Here is a 15693-nt window from a genome sequence, read left to right on the forward strand (position 1 = left end):
CTTCTCCCAATATACCCAGTATCTTTCCTTTGCACAAGTCCAAACCAACACAAACTCGCCTCTCTAACTTTGTCTCCAAACTTTCCAGCCTGAGCTGACCCTCTAATGTACTTGTTTCTAATCCTGCCCATCCTCGTCACACCCACTGCAATTCTTAATATCTTTTAACTCTACCACCTCCAACTCTGTCTTCTGTCTTTTCATTAGATAGATAGATAGATAGATAGATAGATAGATAGTGCCACCTATATAACATAGATGGTATCACTATTGTCTTGCAGACCATCCCTTTTACTCTTGATTGTACCCGTCACTCACAAACCACTCCTGTCACTCTTTTCCACTCACTCCACCCTGTGTGCACTCTCCTCTTCACCTCTTTCCACACTCCCCATTACTCTGTACTGTGAAACCTAAGTATTTAAACTCATCCACCTTTGTCAAATCTACTCATCATTCTTCTGACCTCCCTCTCATTCACACACATGTATTCTATCTTATTCCTATTGACCTTCATTCCTCTCCTCTCTAGAGCATATCTCCACCTCTCCAGGGTCTCCTCAACCTCCTCCCTATTCTCACTACAGATAACAATGTCATCTACAAACATCATAGTCCACGGGGACTACTGTCTAATCTTGTCTGTCAAACTGTCCATCACCAAATAATAAAGGGATGAGAACCAATACGTTGTAATCCTGCCTCAACCTTAAATGCATCTATCACTCATATCGTAGACCTCCCCACTGTCTCACTTTCTTCGTACCTATCCTGTACAACTCTTACATACTTCTCTACTACTCCCGACTTCCTCATACAATACCACAGATCTTCTCAAGGCATCTTGTCATATGCATCCACAAAAATACAATGCAACTCCTTCTCCTTCTGGCCCTTCCTATACTTCAACAGCAAACATTGCATCTGTGGTGCTCTTACCCAGCATGAAGACATACTGCTGCGCACTAATCATCACCTCCCTTCTTAACCAAGCTTCCACTACTCTTTTCCATAACTTCATGCTGTGGCTCATCAGTTTTATCCTTCAGTAGTTATTTCAGTTCTGCACATCACCCTTATTCTTAAAAATTGGTACCAGTACACTTCTTCTTCACTCCTCAGGCATCTTCTCACTTTCCAAGATTCTATTAAACAATCTGGTTAAAAACTCCACTGCCATCTCTCCTTAACACCTCCATGCTTCCACACGTATGTCATCTGGACCAAGAAACTTCCTATTCTTCATCCTCTTCTAAGCTGTCCTTACTTCCCCCTTGCTAATCTGTTGCATTTCCTGGTTCACTATCTCCAAATCATTCAACCTTCTATCTCTCTACTACATTAGAACATTTTTGACAAGATCTGGACATTCAGCCCAACAAAGCTTGCCAATCCTATCCATCTAATTTCTCCAAAATAAGAGTTTTTAAGGTCCCAAAAGTTCTACTGTCTATCACACTATTTGGCAACTTATTCCATGTGTCTGTGTTTTTCTGTGCGAAGAAAAAGCCCTAATGTTTGTGCAAAGTTAACACTGAGTAAGTTTGCTATGGTGATCCTATATTCTTGTTGAACTCATTTTAAAGTAATAGCTGAGGTCCACCCTACTCCAATAGCAGCGTAATTCTCTTTTTGATTGTTTCTCTGGTAAAAATTAAAAAAACTTGAAACAACCTTTTGACTATGAGTTGGTTAGAGGTCCTTGCTTTGTCGATTTTAGATTTCTAGTGCTCTCAGTTACAATCTCCTTTTTGTCCATGACTTCAGTTCAATCTCCTAATTCATTTAAAATCTTTACCAATATTTCTGTTCAGTTGTTTGAACAGAATAGAAATCAGCCTTGTCACTCTTCTCTGTACTTTCTCTAGCACTGCTATGTGAATTTTTTTTTGTAGGCTGGAGATTAAAATTTAACACAATACTCCAGGTAAGGTCTCACTAATGCGTTATAAAGATTAAGCATAACCTCCTTTGACTTGTACTCCACACATCATGCTGTAAAACATGATAGTCTTTTAGACTTCTTAATGGATTATGAACACTGTCTTGATGTAGATAGTGATGATTCCATTTTATCATCCAGGTGTCTCCTCATCAAAGGTACATTCAAGTTCCAGACCTATCATTGTGTATTCAAATCTAACATTTTTACTTCCTCAGTGTAATACTTTGCATTGACTAACATGCTATCCAAGTACCTTATTTGACAATCCACCTAGTTTGGCATCATCTGAAAATTTAAACAGCTTGTTATTTATGTTCCTATCCAGATGATTTATATCTAATAAAAACAACAGTTGCCCCAGCAGTGACACTTGTGGGATACCTCTTTTAACATCAGCCAATTCTGATAAAATTTCCTTGCACCATCACCCTCGGCTTCCTGTGTTTTACCACATTACATCCAGACCTATCACATCTTTTAGTTTGATGCCCCACATCTCATGTGGCACCTGATCTTACCCAATGCCTTCTGAAAATCAAGACAAACAATAAAGCACAAAAATGACACTGTAGCTCTAGAAAATCAACCAATTTCTTCTCGGGACTAAAAGGTTTTGACAGGATTAGGAAATTAAAACTTTCTTTGTCTTGAACAAAGAAGATTGTGTGAGGACCTGATAAAAAAAGTCAATAAAATTGATCAGGCAGAATTCTGTCAGTAAAACAGTAAGTCACTTACTTGAGGACACTCTTTGAAGTTATGAGGAAGTGTGTTCGAAATGTTGGACAAGAAGCATATCTTCTCACAGAGGATCATAAAAATCCAGAGCAGAATTCCCAAGAAAACACAGACAACTTTTATAAAGTATCTGGATGAGATATTGGGACAGCTGGGCCATTAGCTAACCAAACAAGCTTGCTACACTGAATGGACTCCTCTCGTCTGCTAAATGTCTTATGTTTCTTATGTATTAATGAATTTAATAATAAATTAACAACACATATAGATTGTGTTTAGTTGATTAAATATCAATTATAACAATTACCTTTAAAAAAAAATCATAAATTAAAAAAACAGACTTTAGTAAAGAAGATTGACATTAAAAGATGATCACCTGACTGGACAGAGGCTTTAATATCCACCACAGTGCTCAGGCATAAGAAAGAAAGTGCAAATGTTGACTCACATCTGATATCAGATTTCTTCTAGGCATAATTCAAGACCTTTAATCATACTGTATTATAATGAATAAAAAACAATAAATAATATTGAGTTCTAAACCATCATTATGAACACATTCCAATTTTGAGTTGAAGAAGTCCTTTGCTATGCATCTGCATGTATAATAGGAATTCCTCTGACATCTTGTGCACTCCTTGCTTCGGTCCTACGTTATCGTAGTAATGGTGAAGAATGGGCTTTCCATTCAGGCTTGAAGAGAAGGGCCAGAAACCATAAAGGGTGACTTTGGAGCAAAGCTCTAGGGCTATGCTGACCAACATCATTCCAGATGAGAGCCGCTGGGCAAGCAATCCTTTACTTTTCAGTAATTATTCAGTCGCAGTAGATATTCAGGATGAAAGAAAGTGACATTTTGCAAATTAAAGTCCTTCAGGGTGAAGTAGGCTCTGAAAGAAGGCTCTGTACATGAGACATAACTGAACGCTGGCATGAGCACCACAGCCTGGCCATACACCTCCATCATCTTAGCAAAAGATTTCCGAGTGTAGCTTAGGAAGCTGAATCTGACAGGAAGAAAAAAGCAGCAGACATTTACATAGATTCATACAATTGTCCCAATTTATGTATGATGCTGTACTCAGACTAGGACAAAGTTAAGTCACATTTCTGCTATGCAGGACTTGAAAAATTATTTCAACATTATATTGTACTTTCAACCAGGACCAGGTGTACACAGCACTCAAATATTATTAATGTGATCAATTTATTCATTAAACCTCTTTAAATTAATGCAAGGTGGGTGGGAGCTGAAGCCAATCCAAGAAAATAGGCCAAAGAACAGGAACCAGCCTTTGTTGGGATATTGTGGCAGTCTATCACAAGGGGCATACCCACTCTCACTAACTCCAGGGACAATTTCAAGTCATCAATTAACCTAAACTGCATATTTATATAATAAATATAATATAATAAAAGGGGATTGCAGGAGAAAAAAAAAACGTAGGCATAGGGAGAACAAGTAAACTGCCACAATGAGATACCAAGTTTGAGTTTCAACCCAGGCTCCTGAAATTGTCAGTATGCAGCAGAAACCACTAAAGTGGCTGTCAAAGTGAAAACAGATCTCTGCAAAGAGATAATAACAGAGACATGTCTAGGAATATAGCATATGATGGATGATGTTATAAACGATTTTGCTGCAAGAAAGTCAAGGCGTGTCCGCTTTTAAAAAGACTTTTATTTGCAATGTTAAGACCCTCCATTTACCAGCGATGTGTTTCCTTGGGTACCACCACAGGGCGCTGCCTGGATTTCCCTGTTTTATTGAGGTTTGCCCTCACCCGGAAGTGCTTCCTAGGTGAACCAGAGATACTCCCAGGTCCAACATAAAAGAAGGCACTCCATTTCATCCAGTTCAGTCAGATTCAAGAGAGGGGAAAATCAAAAAGGTCATCTAGGTGGAGTGGAGGAGAAAGTAAACCTTCTTGTGAGGTATTTCTTTAAAATTAAAGGTCTTTTTTTAGCCTTAGGCTGGGTGTCATGGTCATTGTGTTTGTGGTAGGAGATGCCCCTTACAGGCCAAATAGAACAGTCTTTGATCTTCAACAAATGAACATTAAACTCAGTTTCTGCAATTATAAGGCAGGAATTGTACAAAACATTAAAAATCTTCCATTTGAATTAATAAATACTAACCGACGAAAATGTGCACAATCTTGCAAGCATGCACATAAAAATCTGTGATTATTTAAATGTTAATGGTAACCACATTCTTTGAATAAGTTAACTAAAAATGTTAAATCGCTTTCCTTGGTGCATAAAATCTCTTCTTAATTATGAGATTTAAAAATTAAAGCCAATTGTTCATTGATTTGATGTGTGTGTGGGTGTGTGTGTTCACCTTGCGATAGACTGCCACTCGTCCAGAAGCTGTTTGCCAGATGATTGCTGGGGTGTAGGTTTGGAAAATGGATGGATGGGTGGGATGGATGGATGTTTGAAGCCAAGGTGAAAGAGTATTGCTCTAAGAATAACAGAAACCCAATAATATCAGGAACACCACTATTCCTGCCTGTATGCTCTCAACTTTGGGGATTTATTTAGAAATCTAGTGAATTGAGCCTTATTAAAAGTTTGACACAAATACAGAGGGCACTTTGTTCAAGTGTCACTAATGTTAGTTGCACCTTTTCCATAAGCATCTCTCAAAGAAACATCTGGGTATGAGGTAAAGCTTGTTCAGTGTGTGGAATTAGCATGTTCCCTCTGTATGTCTGTGGGTTTTCTCCCATATCCCCAATAAGCAAAGGCTGTGTAATTTTGCAACACCAAATTGGCCTGCTATGAATGAATATAATGGCACTATTCTACTACTCGTTTTTGCTTTGCATCCATTGATTTCAAGATATGATCTAACTCCAAATGGCTCTGTAATCTGACAAAAAGGGTTTGCAAAGGTCAAGAAAAGGAAATACAAATGAGTCTGGGAAACACAAGGAAAAACACAGAAGTTCAGCATTCTATGGATCACGATTAAACAAGGAAAAGTGAGACATACTTTTGTGATTCTCATGATAAGCTTCTTGCTTCAGCTCTGGTGCCAACTTTCACCACATAGCACAGCTCATGAAATCTAACAAATGTCCAACAAGTTAGGACTACTCTAAAGTGAAAGCGGCCGATATACTGCAATTGATTTCTGTTATACTTTTATGATGAACTAATTTAATATTATTTCAGAATTTCCAGGTAATTATAAACAGAAATGATTTACGCATAGGAGCCCTGAAGCTGACCTTCTCAAGATGGTGGGATTCGCTGTCACTAGACTTGTCTTCTTGCCCACATCATTTTCGTTGTTTAGTGGAGGCAAGTTAAGCCTAAAAAGAGATCAATAACAAAAGAAGCTCTTCAAAATACAGTAAGTGAAAAGAAAACATAACAAAAAACTATACTTGTGTAACCTCTTTCTAAGTGCATTAGTATATAATGCACAAAGCACCCTATGTGTGATAGGTCCATGTCAGTCCATCCATCTGTCCGCATGAAATAATTCATCCACCAGTGGACTAGTAGTTTGTTGAAATGTGGCACATTTGTTAAAGGAAATTTGTTGGGTTAGTTCCATTTTCGTCAAGATATCTGGAACAGATTGTCCTGTACAAAGTTTTAAAATTTCTAAATCTCCCATTGAAAAGCATTTGCAAATCTGCAAACAGATCTATCTTAAAAGAAACATTCTGTGCAATTTAAAATACAAATTAGTTTACTGTTTCAATTTCACCTTAACAGAGACTACATCAACATTTATATTTTGCAAATTTTTCCACTTTATCACCTGTCAGAGCCACTACTGACAACAAACAGATCGTCAGTACAAGTTAATCAAACACCAGCAGACTGCATGTGCGGATAGAAAGTTACTCGCTGTCATTGTCTGCTTGTGAGGACATGTAAACAATCAGGCAATCTGACATCTGCATGTCTATCTTGGCACATGCAGAAACCTTTCCATCAGCGCATTGTTTCTGTTTCATAAAGTTGTCCCAGCGGCTTGAGCATAAACAGAAGAGAATCAATCCACCAGCGTTTCACTCCTCCCAATGCTTGAGTGTTTCCATTGGAGCATCTCCGGTCTGTAGACATTTCTGTGCCAGACCATGAAAAGGCAGGCGAGGCAATTATATTAACTGTAATTGACTACTGCCAGTCCATGGAAAGCTGGCTATGAATTTCCACTGGTCCACGGACCTCCACTGCTAGAGAATCCAGAAGCAACTCACTCTCACATCTATTACTAATTGAACAAGCTTCTGAAATTCCACAGGGGGCCCAATTTTCTCAATCAAATGTTAATCAGTTGCTCTGCTTGAAACTCCTTGGAGAACATAAAAAATAAGCCACATGAAGATTTTAATGTTCAAACAGACTACTTTAAAGGTTAAGCTGCACAAGACAAGTCCATTAGAGCAAACAACACTGCAAGTACAAATGCAGGTAAACCAACTGAGGGTCTTCACAGCTACAGTGCATCCAGAAAGTATTCACAGTGCATCACTTTTTCCACATTTTGTTATGTTGCAGCCTTATTCCAAAATGGATTAAATTCATTTTTTTCCTCAGAATTCTACACACAACACCCCATAATGACACGTGAAAAATGTTTTTGAGATTTTATGCAAATTTATTAAAAATAAAAAAACTGAGAAATCACATTACATAAGTATTCACAGCCTTTGCCCATGAAGCTCAAAATTGAGCTCGGGTGCATCCTGTTTCCCCTGATCATCCTTGATCAATCCAACTAGCCAGCCCTGTGAGTTCCAGAGGTTGCATTGAAGTCACCCATGACCAGAGGAGTGTCACCTCATGGGTACCCATCAACAACCAAGCAAAGTTGCGAGTGGAATGTTTTCCTCACTGACACATCACTCACCATGGTCAGAGCATACACTGAGACAACAGACATGGTACCCAGAGAGTGCCTTTAGTCTCATAATATGCTAATTGAAAGGAGTGACATTAGATATTATTGGAAGGAGTCAATGCTCCACAGCAACATAGTGAAAGTGGATCCATGTTCCTTGACTTTGCAAAAGGTCAGAGGTTGCAGATCTGTGGATCCTGGTTCCATTGTCCTTAGCCGCATCGCTGAACTTAGTACTCCATTATTAGTCATGCGGTAAAGGGAGATTGATCACATCCTCATGGGCAGACACTGGAGGCTCGTACAGACATGCAGGGTCTACAGAAGTGCTCAGTTTGTGACAGACTTGATGTTGCTCCCCTGAAGATCCTACATAGGTCCAGTAGGCTATCACCTACTAGGAGAATGAGACTTGACTCAGCCAGACTCCAAGATCTGTTTTTTAATGAGTTTACACACAGTTTGTGTGTGGAACTTGCAGAATTGGGTACTACTACTGATTATTATGTGATGTGAGTGACCTTCCATGAAAAAACAATGAAGATTGTTAAGGGTTGTGTTGGTGTGGCCAGTATTCCCAGAAAAAGGTATTTCATCTTGAGGACACCCTGGATAATATCAAGAGATGTTGCAGCACACGGCTTGATGGAAACTCTGGTCTGTACCAGGAACTGAGAAGGACAGCTATGAGGGTTCTGATGGCTAATAAGGAGGCATTTGCTAGAGGAAGTGGCACACCATCTATTGTCTAGTGACCAACAACCTGCTTACAGAAGAATCAAAGCATTAGATACATCTGAATATGTTCCTCAGTCAGGGTGGGTGATGGAATGGTCCTTACGGATGACGCTGCAGTTGTGACCCACTGCGCTGGTTACTTTGAGCAGCTGTTTAAAGTTGATCCTCTGGCTAGGACATTGGACATCTCTTGAGGTTCTTGAGGCTGATTCTGCAATTAGCTGTGAACCACCCAATCCCACTGAAATTGCACAGGTGGTGAACTAACTGAGTGCAGGGAAGGCTTGCAGGAATCTGTAGTATCGGGGTGAACTTCTCGAGGCTCATGGTAAGGGTGTCCTTCTGGCATTGTAAGTAATCTTTGCTTCCATTTGGGAAGCGGGTGTCATCTCAACTGACTGGAAAACAGAACTTGTCATTCCTATCTGGAAAGGGAAGGGTGATCACCTGGATTGCGACAAATACAGGGGGATAACATTGGTTTCCGTGCCGGGTAAGGTCCTTGCTTGGGTCTTTCTCAATAGGATCTGTGATCAGTTGCTCACCTACCAGCAAACTGGAACAGTCTGGTTTTATGCCTAAGAACTCTACCATCGACCGCATCCTGGTACTAAGGGTTCTTATCCAATGCAAATATAAATATCGACAGAGTTTCTTTGTAGCCTTTGTCGATTTTCATAAAGCATTCGACTCAGTTGATCGAGCTTCCCTGTGGGACATTGTGAAACATTGCATAATCCACTCAAGGTTGCTACATGTCATGGCCCAGCCTGTATACTGGTACTGTGAGTGCTGTGTAGAGTGGAGGCAGAACCTCTGTATTTTTCCCTCTGATTCTGGGGGTTTTTCAGGGGTGTGATCTTGTTACTATTCTGTTCAATGCTTGCAAGGACTGGGGCGTGGGGTCCAGAGGCTGTGGGACATCTGTTGGGAAAGAAGATTCACTGATCTTCACTTCACTGAATATGCTGTGATCTTCACAGAGTCAATGGCAAGCTTTGATCAGGGCTTTTGGAGAGACTGAGCGATGATTCTGGAGTGTCTGGGCTTGTGAGTGTCCTGGATAAAAACCAAGATCCAGGCCTTTAATAACCTCTCGGGTAAGACATCAGCAGTGTGTCTGCCTGCAGAGAGAGTGTCAACCTCGTCGTGAGGTTTACTTACCTCAGGAGTGACATTCATGTATCTGGTGACTCCTCCTATGAAGTCAGTAGATGGATTGGGAGAGCATGGGGGGTCATGATGTCGCTGGAACGGGGTGTGTGGCGCTCCCAATATCTATGCAAAAGGATGAAGATCCAAGTCTTTAGAGTCCCTGGTGCTTCCTGGTCTTGCTATATGGTTGCGAGACATGGATGCTATCCAGTACCTGAGACGAAGATTGGGGCTCCTTCAGTACTGTGTCATCTTTGGAGAATCCTTGAGTACTGCTGGGTTTGACTTTGTGTCCCGAGAATGAGGCACAATTGCCCCTCGTTGTGAGGGAGCATCAGAGGGTGATCTGGCTTGCAGGATCCTTATTGTTGAGGACCCGAGTGGCTGAATCAAGCCAAGGGATGCCCGAGTAACACCTGACTGCGGCAGATAGATGCTCATTTCCGGAGGGTGTTGCCAAACAGGATCCTGAGGACTGCCCATGATAAACCCTTCTCTGACTTGTTTTGACCGGGCTTCTAACACAATAATAATGAAAAGCAGACTCAAGGTGGACCCTTGCATGAACTCCTACCTTGTCATTAATAGTTGTTATAGCCTGCATTGGTCTGACTCTCGTTTTATCACCAACATACATGGTCATCATACATGCCAGAGTTTCTTAATGTCCACAAGACCACCTCACAAGATACCCAATCAAAAACCTTCTCAAGGGTTGACAAATGGCCACCAAAGTTTTACCTTTACCTTTCTCTCTGTGTTTTCCTTGGAGTTGTCTGGCAACAAAGATTACACGATTCTCAATTTTTGTTGCAATTTTATCTTGTTCTGAAAGTTTAATTCCTCCGTACCAGCTACATTTTCATAGGTTATCGTTTGCCTTTAAAAATATGGACAGTTTCACTAAGAGACCAATTTTGAGGCATTTCACTCATTGAAACGATGATATTGAAGACTTCTGTCAAAGTATTGGTTACAAAGTTGCTAACCGCCCTTTAGCATCTCTGCATCAAGACCAGTTGGGCCAGCAGCTTTTCTGTTCTTCATCCGTTTCAGAGCTTCAACAATGTTCCATCTGCTTATTAACTCCACAGGTCCTTCAACAGGCTGATGCTTTAAATCATTATTGCAGTCATCTCTTGATTCAGCAGTTCATCAAAACATTCCTGCCATTTGTGACACTACTTTCCTTTCCACAAATGAGGATGCTTCCTCTATCATCTTTCAAGAAATGGACACCAGAAATATCTTAACACTTTCTTTTCTTCTGTTTTGCTATTTTGAAAATAATGAGTCACTCTTCTCTTTGTTCTAGGCATCATTTGTGCTCTTTGTTATTTTGAGCAGGCATCTCCTGCCTGCTAACCTTCTCATGCTGAGATGTGACCCTCTTGTCTGGCTTCAGATAGCTTGGAGACTGCAAACGTAGCAGCACCTGCTGCCTTGTGGGTTAGGCTCTTTAGCCAAATGCTAGAACCTGTACAGATAATACTGGCACCTACTGCCTTGTAGGTTTGGCTCTTGAGACAAAGGTTCATGCCATGTCCCCTGAGTTGTCTTTCCTAGTTACTCAAAATATCAGGGTGCTTTCTGACAAAACTAAATGTACTGCTTATGAAATTTTAACTATACACCCCTCCAAACTTAAACCAAATGCTTCAAAAATACCAATTCCCATTTCCTTATGGCTCACCCATACATTCATTTTACAATCTCTATTTCTGCTTATTACAGATAATACTTATGGTTTTATCACTATTCATTCTCATCTGCACAGGAGTCATTGGTATTATAGCCTCTACATGGGTTAAAGGTGGTCAGAGTGCTGACTCGCTGGAGCTTGACGTCTGTTTGTGCCGGTGCTGTAACTTCAGCATAGGGAAACTCAATTAGTTTCATTTAATTTTGCTCAATAAGATAATCCATCAAAAGGAATGACATACTTTGAACTGTCCTTCCATCATCACAAGCATGATATGCCCTTGTTCTTCTTAGTCTCTTTCCTTGGCAGCTGACCTATACTTTGCTACCATGTATTATAATTGTTATGTTAAGTTGGGTTAGATCACGGTGATTGTGGCAGGAAGCCTCCCACCTTCCACTAATCACATTTTCACTATCACATTTTATAGGCCCATTCTGATATCAAACATTTCTTCTCTGTCTCAATACATTAAGTTGCAATGCAAATTGACAGGCATTAAAGCTACTTTAACAGTGGCTTATCTGCCAGGTCAGGCCCTTTCCCAAGCCCTCCACCGTGTACTGTATAATAGATATATATATATGTTAGCTTTTAATTTTTTTTATTGAATTTAAAGAGCTTATGTAAGAAATCATATTTCCACCTGGCGAACAAATCTAACAAATATCTATTCTATCTATCTATCTATCTTATCTATCTATTCTAATCTATCTATCTATCTATCTATCTATCTATCTATCTATCTATTATAAAAAAATATCTTATGGACGATACGACACATGTTCCTGCGGTGAGACATGATCTACGGAAGAGAGACAGAGAGACACTTTTGCTTCCCACGAGATGGACAAGTCACATCATACTTACAACCTTTTGAAGTAATCCCATGATACACATCAGAGCAGGTTAAAGATAATGGAAGTAGGAGAATTTGAAAGTCTGAAAAAATTAAGAGTAAAGCGCAAAGAACCTGAAAATATTACTCAATGAAATAATGGAACAGCAAAAAGAGATCGCATAGTGTTTGAGGATGTCTGGGGGACAAGAGAGACAAGGAAGTGAGACAAAAGGACAGGTGCTGTACAGGCTTTTAAATGTTTGAAGCGCCGCACGAAATGCAGATCACACGGCATCGGCAGCAGCAGCAACCCAGCAGCTAATCGAGCCAAAGAGGAGGTAAAAAAAAAATGGATTTGTTTCCCATTGTATCACCATTTAAGAAGGGTTTTTTGTGAGGAGCGGCCGCGTTTCAGCCCCCCTCTTCATAATGGGCACATAGCGTTGTTAGGGGGGGAATGGGATTGGCGAGCGAAGTGAGCAAGGGTCGAAGCACCCTAGGTCTATCTAATAATGAAGGTACAGAAAATGGCAGACATTACAAGGATTAGTATGGGGGATATGAACCCATTCCTCATGATCAGATAAACATAACACATTCAGAATGACCATAATTTTGACATCCTGAAATGAAGCTTTACCACCCTCCAATGTTTGAGCTAATGAATTTAAATAAGGGAAATTTAAGCAATATTTAATAAATAGGGATTTCAACTTTGATTCATCACTATGACCCTGTTGTGATTTAGACAGTGATTCTTCTTGGCTCAAGCATTGTTTCTATTAATTTAAACCTTTTCCTGTTTTTCAAATTTTACTTTGTATATATCGATTTTTGGTATATTTGGTTATTATTTCTGTTATTGGGTTTGTTTTTTCTGTGATTTATTATTTGATATTGTGTTGTTGAATAATTGTATCATGTTCACATTGCATATATTAACTTGCTTTATTATTGTCAACTGTCTTGTCTCTTGCATCTAGAGCCCAGGGACACAGGGCTACTTAAATGTACATCTAGGGTCTTAGCCACAACGGGCATTTAAAGAGAAGCCGTGTCATTGCTGATTTTTCATTTTGAGATGCATGTTCAAATTTGCATTTACTGACTTCCACATTTGATATCATTTTCAAAAACTTTTTATTATTTCTGGTTTGATTTCCTTTTTAACTTTTTAATATATATCTAAATAGAAGGAACTTTGTTTTGTTACTCTTGAACCAGATGTGTTTCAGTTTTTCTCCTTTTTAGTGGGATATTTTTGTAAAAACAAAATATATATAAAAACATTTGTTTTAAGAGACCAACTAAACAAGGAATCTTGATAAAAAATACATATTTTTAGAAAAGCAAAAACATTACGCTGCACAAAAATAAGACAATCCACCACAAACAAGTCTCAACATACAATCCATAAGAAAAAAAAAAACGATTAACAGAGAATAAATAATTTTTAAAATCCAGAATGTCCAACAAGAAACACAGTATGTGCAGTAAACTCCAAAGCACTGTGTCAGAACTCTCCTTTGTCTTTAACTCTAAATAGCCAGAGGAAGGGCTCAGGCATGATGATTTCAAAATGGCCCCACCTCTTTTATGGGGTACCACCCAGAGAATACACAGGACATAAAGAGCATTTAGAGGGACAAAATACAATAATAAACATAAAGAAAAATACTTTAAAATTAAGACATATAATTGCTTAAAATAACAATAAAATACATAAATTAATGTACTATATTACCATAACATCAGGGCTCAAGAAGCACAAAGCCAAACAGAGATTATATCTATCAACCAGGCATAAGGTGGCACTCATAAGCACACTGGCTCAAACATACAGGAAGCCCAAACGCATATATTGTTTTATGTAACAGAAGATAATAAAAATAAACAATAAAAATACACAATTTAGGAATATTCTTTTTAATAGCTTAGCTTAACAAGACCATTAAAATAACCCTGACGGGCTGTGGGCTTAATATTTAGCCAGCAAAAGACTTCACTGTATAAAAAGTAAACCTGCACTAACATTGATCTGTGATACTGCTAGCTTAAAACACACATATATTAACTGCTGAACTCACCTGTAGAAGAGTTGAACTTAATGAGTATGGAAATTGAATCTCTGCAATCTCAGCAGCCCACTGCTGGTCTAGGAAAACTAATAATAACTAAATAATTAATTAATTTTAGTTAAAATAATTGCCAAACAGTAATTCTTATTTGGTTCATTTTTATTATGTAAATTTTATCATGTATATTTGTATGCACATATATAAAAATGTTTTTTAAAGAAATCATCCTGTATGGGCAAATGTGTCCAAATTTGGCATATTGGGCACCAGCCGGTGTCCTAAGCTCTTTAAACCACTTCAGTCAGTCATCGCATGGTGGGTGAAAGGTTACCATCGAGGGAAAGGCAATGAGGTTTAGGCACAATTTTTAAAATGGCATAACCTCAAAAATATATTGCTGTTTTACAATATTCTTGTGATCTCAAGATACAGATCAATATTCAGTACATACCTGGTTTAAAAATGGATGGATTCAGTACATTTAAAGGCTTTTGTTTCAAATTTGCACCATTGACCCAATTTAAACTGTAAGAACAGCCAAGTTTTTTTTTTTTTGGTTAAGTTCATTTAAAAGTGCTCCACTTAAGAACACAGTTTTCAGTCGCAAATTAATGTATACCATGATTGGAAAAAAATATTTGGCTTGAAAAATAGCAAACATATCTTTTTAAGCTCAACTTTCATATTCACATTCACTCAATACCTGATAACAAAGTCCACTTTGTCAATCTGCTGTCCACATCTGCTATTATTTAAAAATGCCTCCATTCCCAACAACAGCACAGTGGCCCAACGTTTGGTTCCATAAAGGCTCCTGAAAAGAAACGTTCCTCAAATGAAAAACTCTTTGACACTCTACATGCTTCAGCTAAGAACATTATATTATATGTAAAATAGAGTTCAGATAAATACAGGGATCAGTGCTGTGAATAGGCTGTTAAATAAAATATCTATCATTTAAATAAGTTTAAACCACATATGTTGAAAATATAAAGTCAGACACTTAGTTACAACACAGAACAGGAAAGAAAATGGTCCAGCATAAAATGAATCCTGGAGAAAAACAACGCGCTGAGGAGCTTTGATTCTTTTACAAATAGACACAATTCAGCTGGCAGTCCAACTCATCCAGGACTGACACAACAAAGTAGGCCCACATCCGGATTAAGAATATAATGATGCTGCTTTAATATTTTGTGAACATACTGTATTTCTCAAAGTAGTTTGATTATATGCTGAAGCGATACCCATAAGGCATTTAGAGAAAGTCTGAAGACTCATTATTTTTAGCATTGTATACTCTTGTTTGAGCTGCTGTTGGTGTCTTTTCAAATTGTTCTCCAAAATTGCCTGTAAAATTGACTGAACATTCTTTATTGATTCACATGACAAAATCTTTTTCTTCTCTTACTGTATGTGTAAGGCCTAGAGTGATCAACAAGGCAATGTTGGATTTGTATTAGGACCAGAAGATGAAATAAAGTCTTAATAATGGGCAAGACTGAATACCAGAAAGGTCAAATGTATCAAATAACCAAAGCCAAAACACCAAACCAAAAAGTGAAACCACAGTAATCTTTTTACTGGGAAGCTAACACATCTTTTTAAGAAATCCATAATCTTGGA

General features: G+C 38.6%; 1 protein-coding gene across 1 annotated transcript; it reads right to left on the reverse strand.

The window, feature by feature from the left end:
* Positions 1 to 3165: 3165 nt before the first annotated feature.
* Positions 3166 to 14877, reverse strand: LOC114647609 (alpha-N-acetylneuraminide alpha-2,8-sialyltransferase-like). The gene is given in 4 exon segments (XM_051925318.1): positions 3166 to 3491; positions 3494 to 3690; positions 5923 to 6006; positions 14771 to 14877. Coding segments are annotated over 4 exon segments (606 nt in total). The 5' UTR covers positions 14836 to 14877; the 3' UTR covers positions 3166 to 3231.
* Between the last annotated feature and the right edge of the window lie 816 nt (positions 14878 to 15693).

The sequence above is a fragment of the Erpetoichthys calabaricus genome, chromosome 3 (assembly GCF_900747795.2).
Source record: "Erpetoichthys calabaricus chromosome 3, fErpCal1.3, whole genome shotgun sequence".
NCBI lineage: Eukaryota > Metazoa > Chordata > Cladistia > Polypteriformes > Polypteridae > Erpetoichthys > Erpetoichthys calabaricus.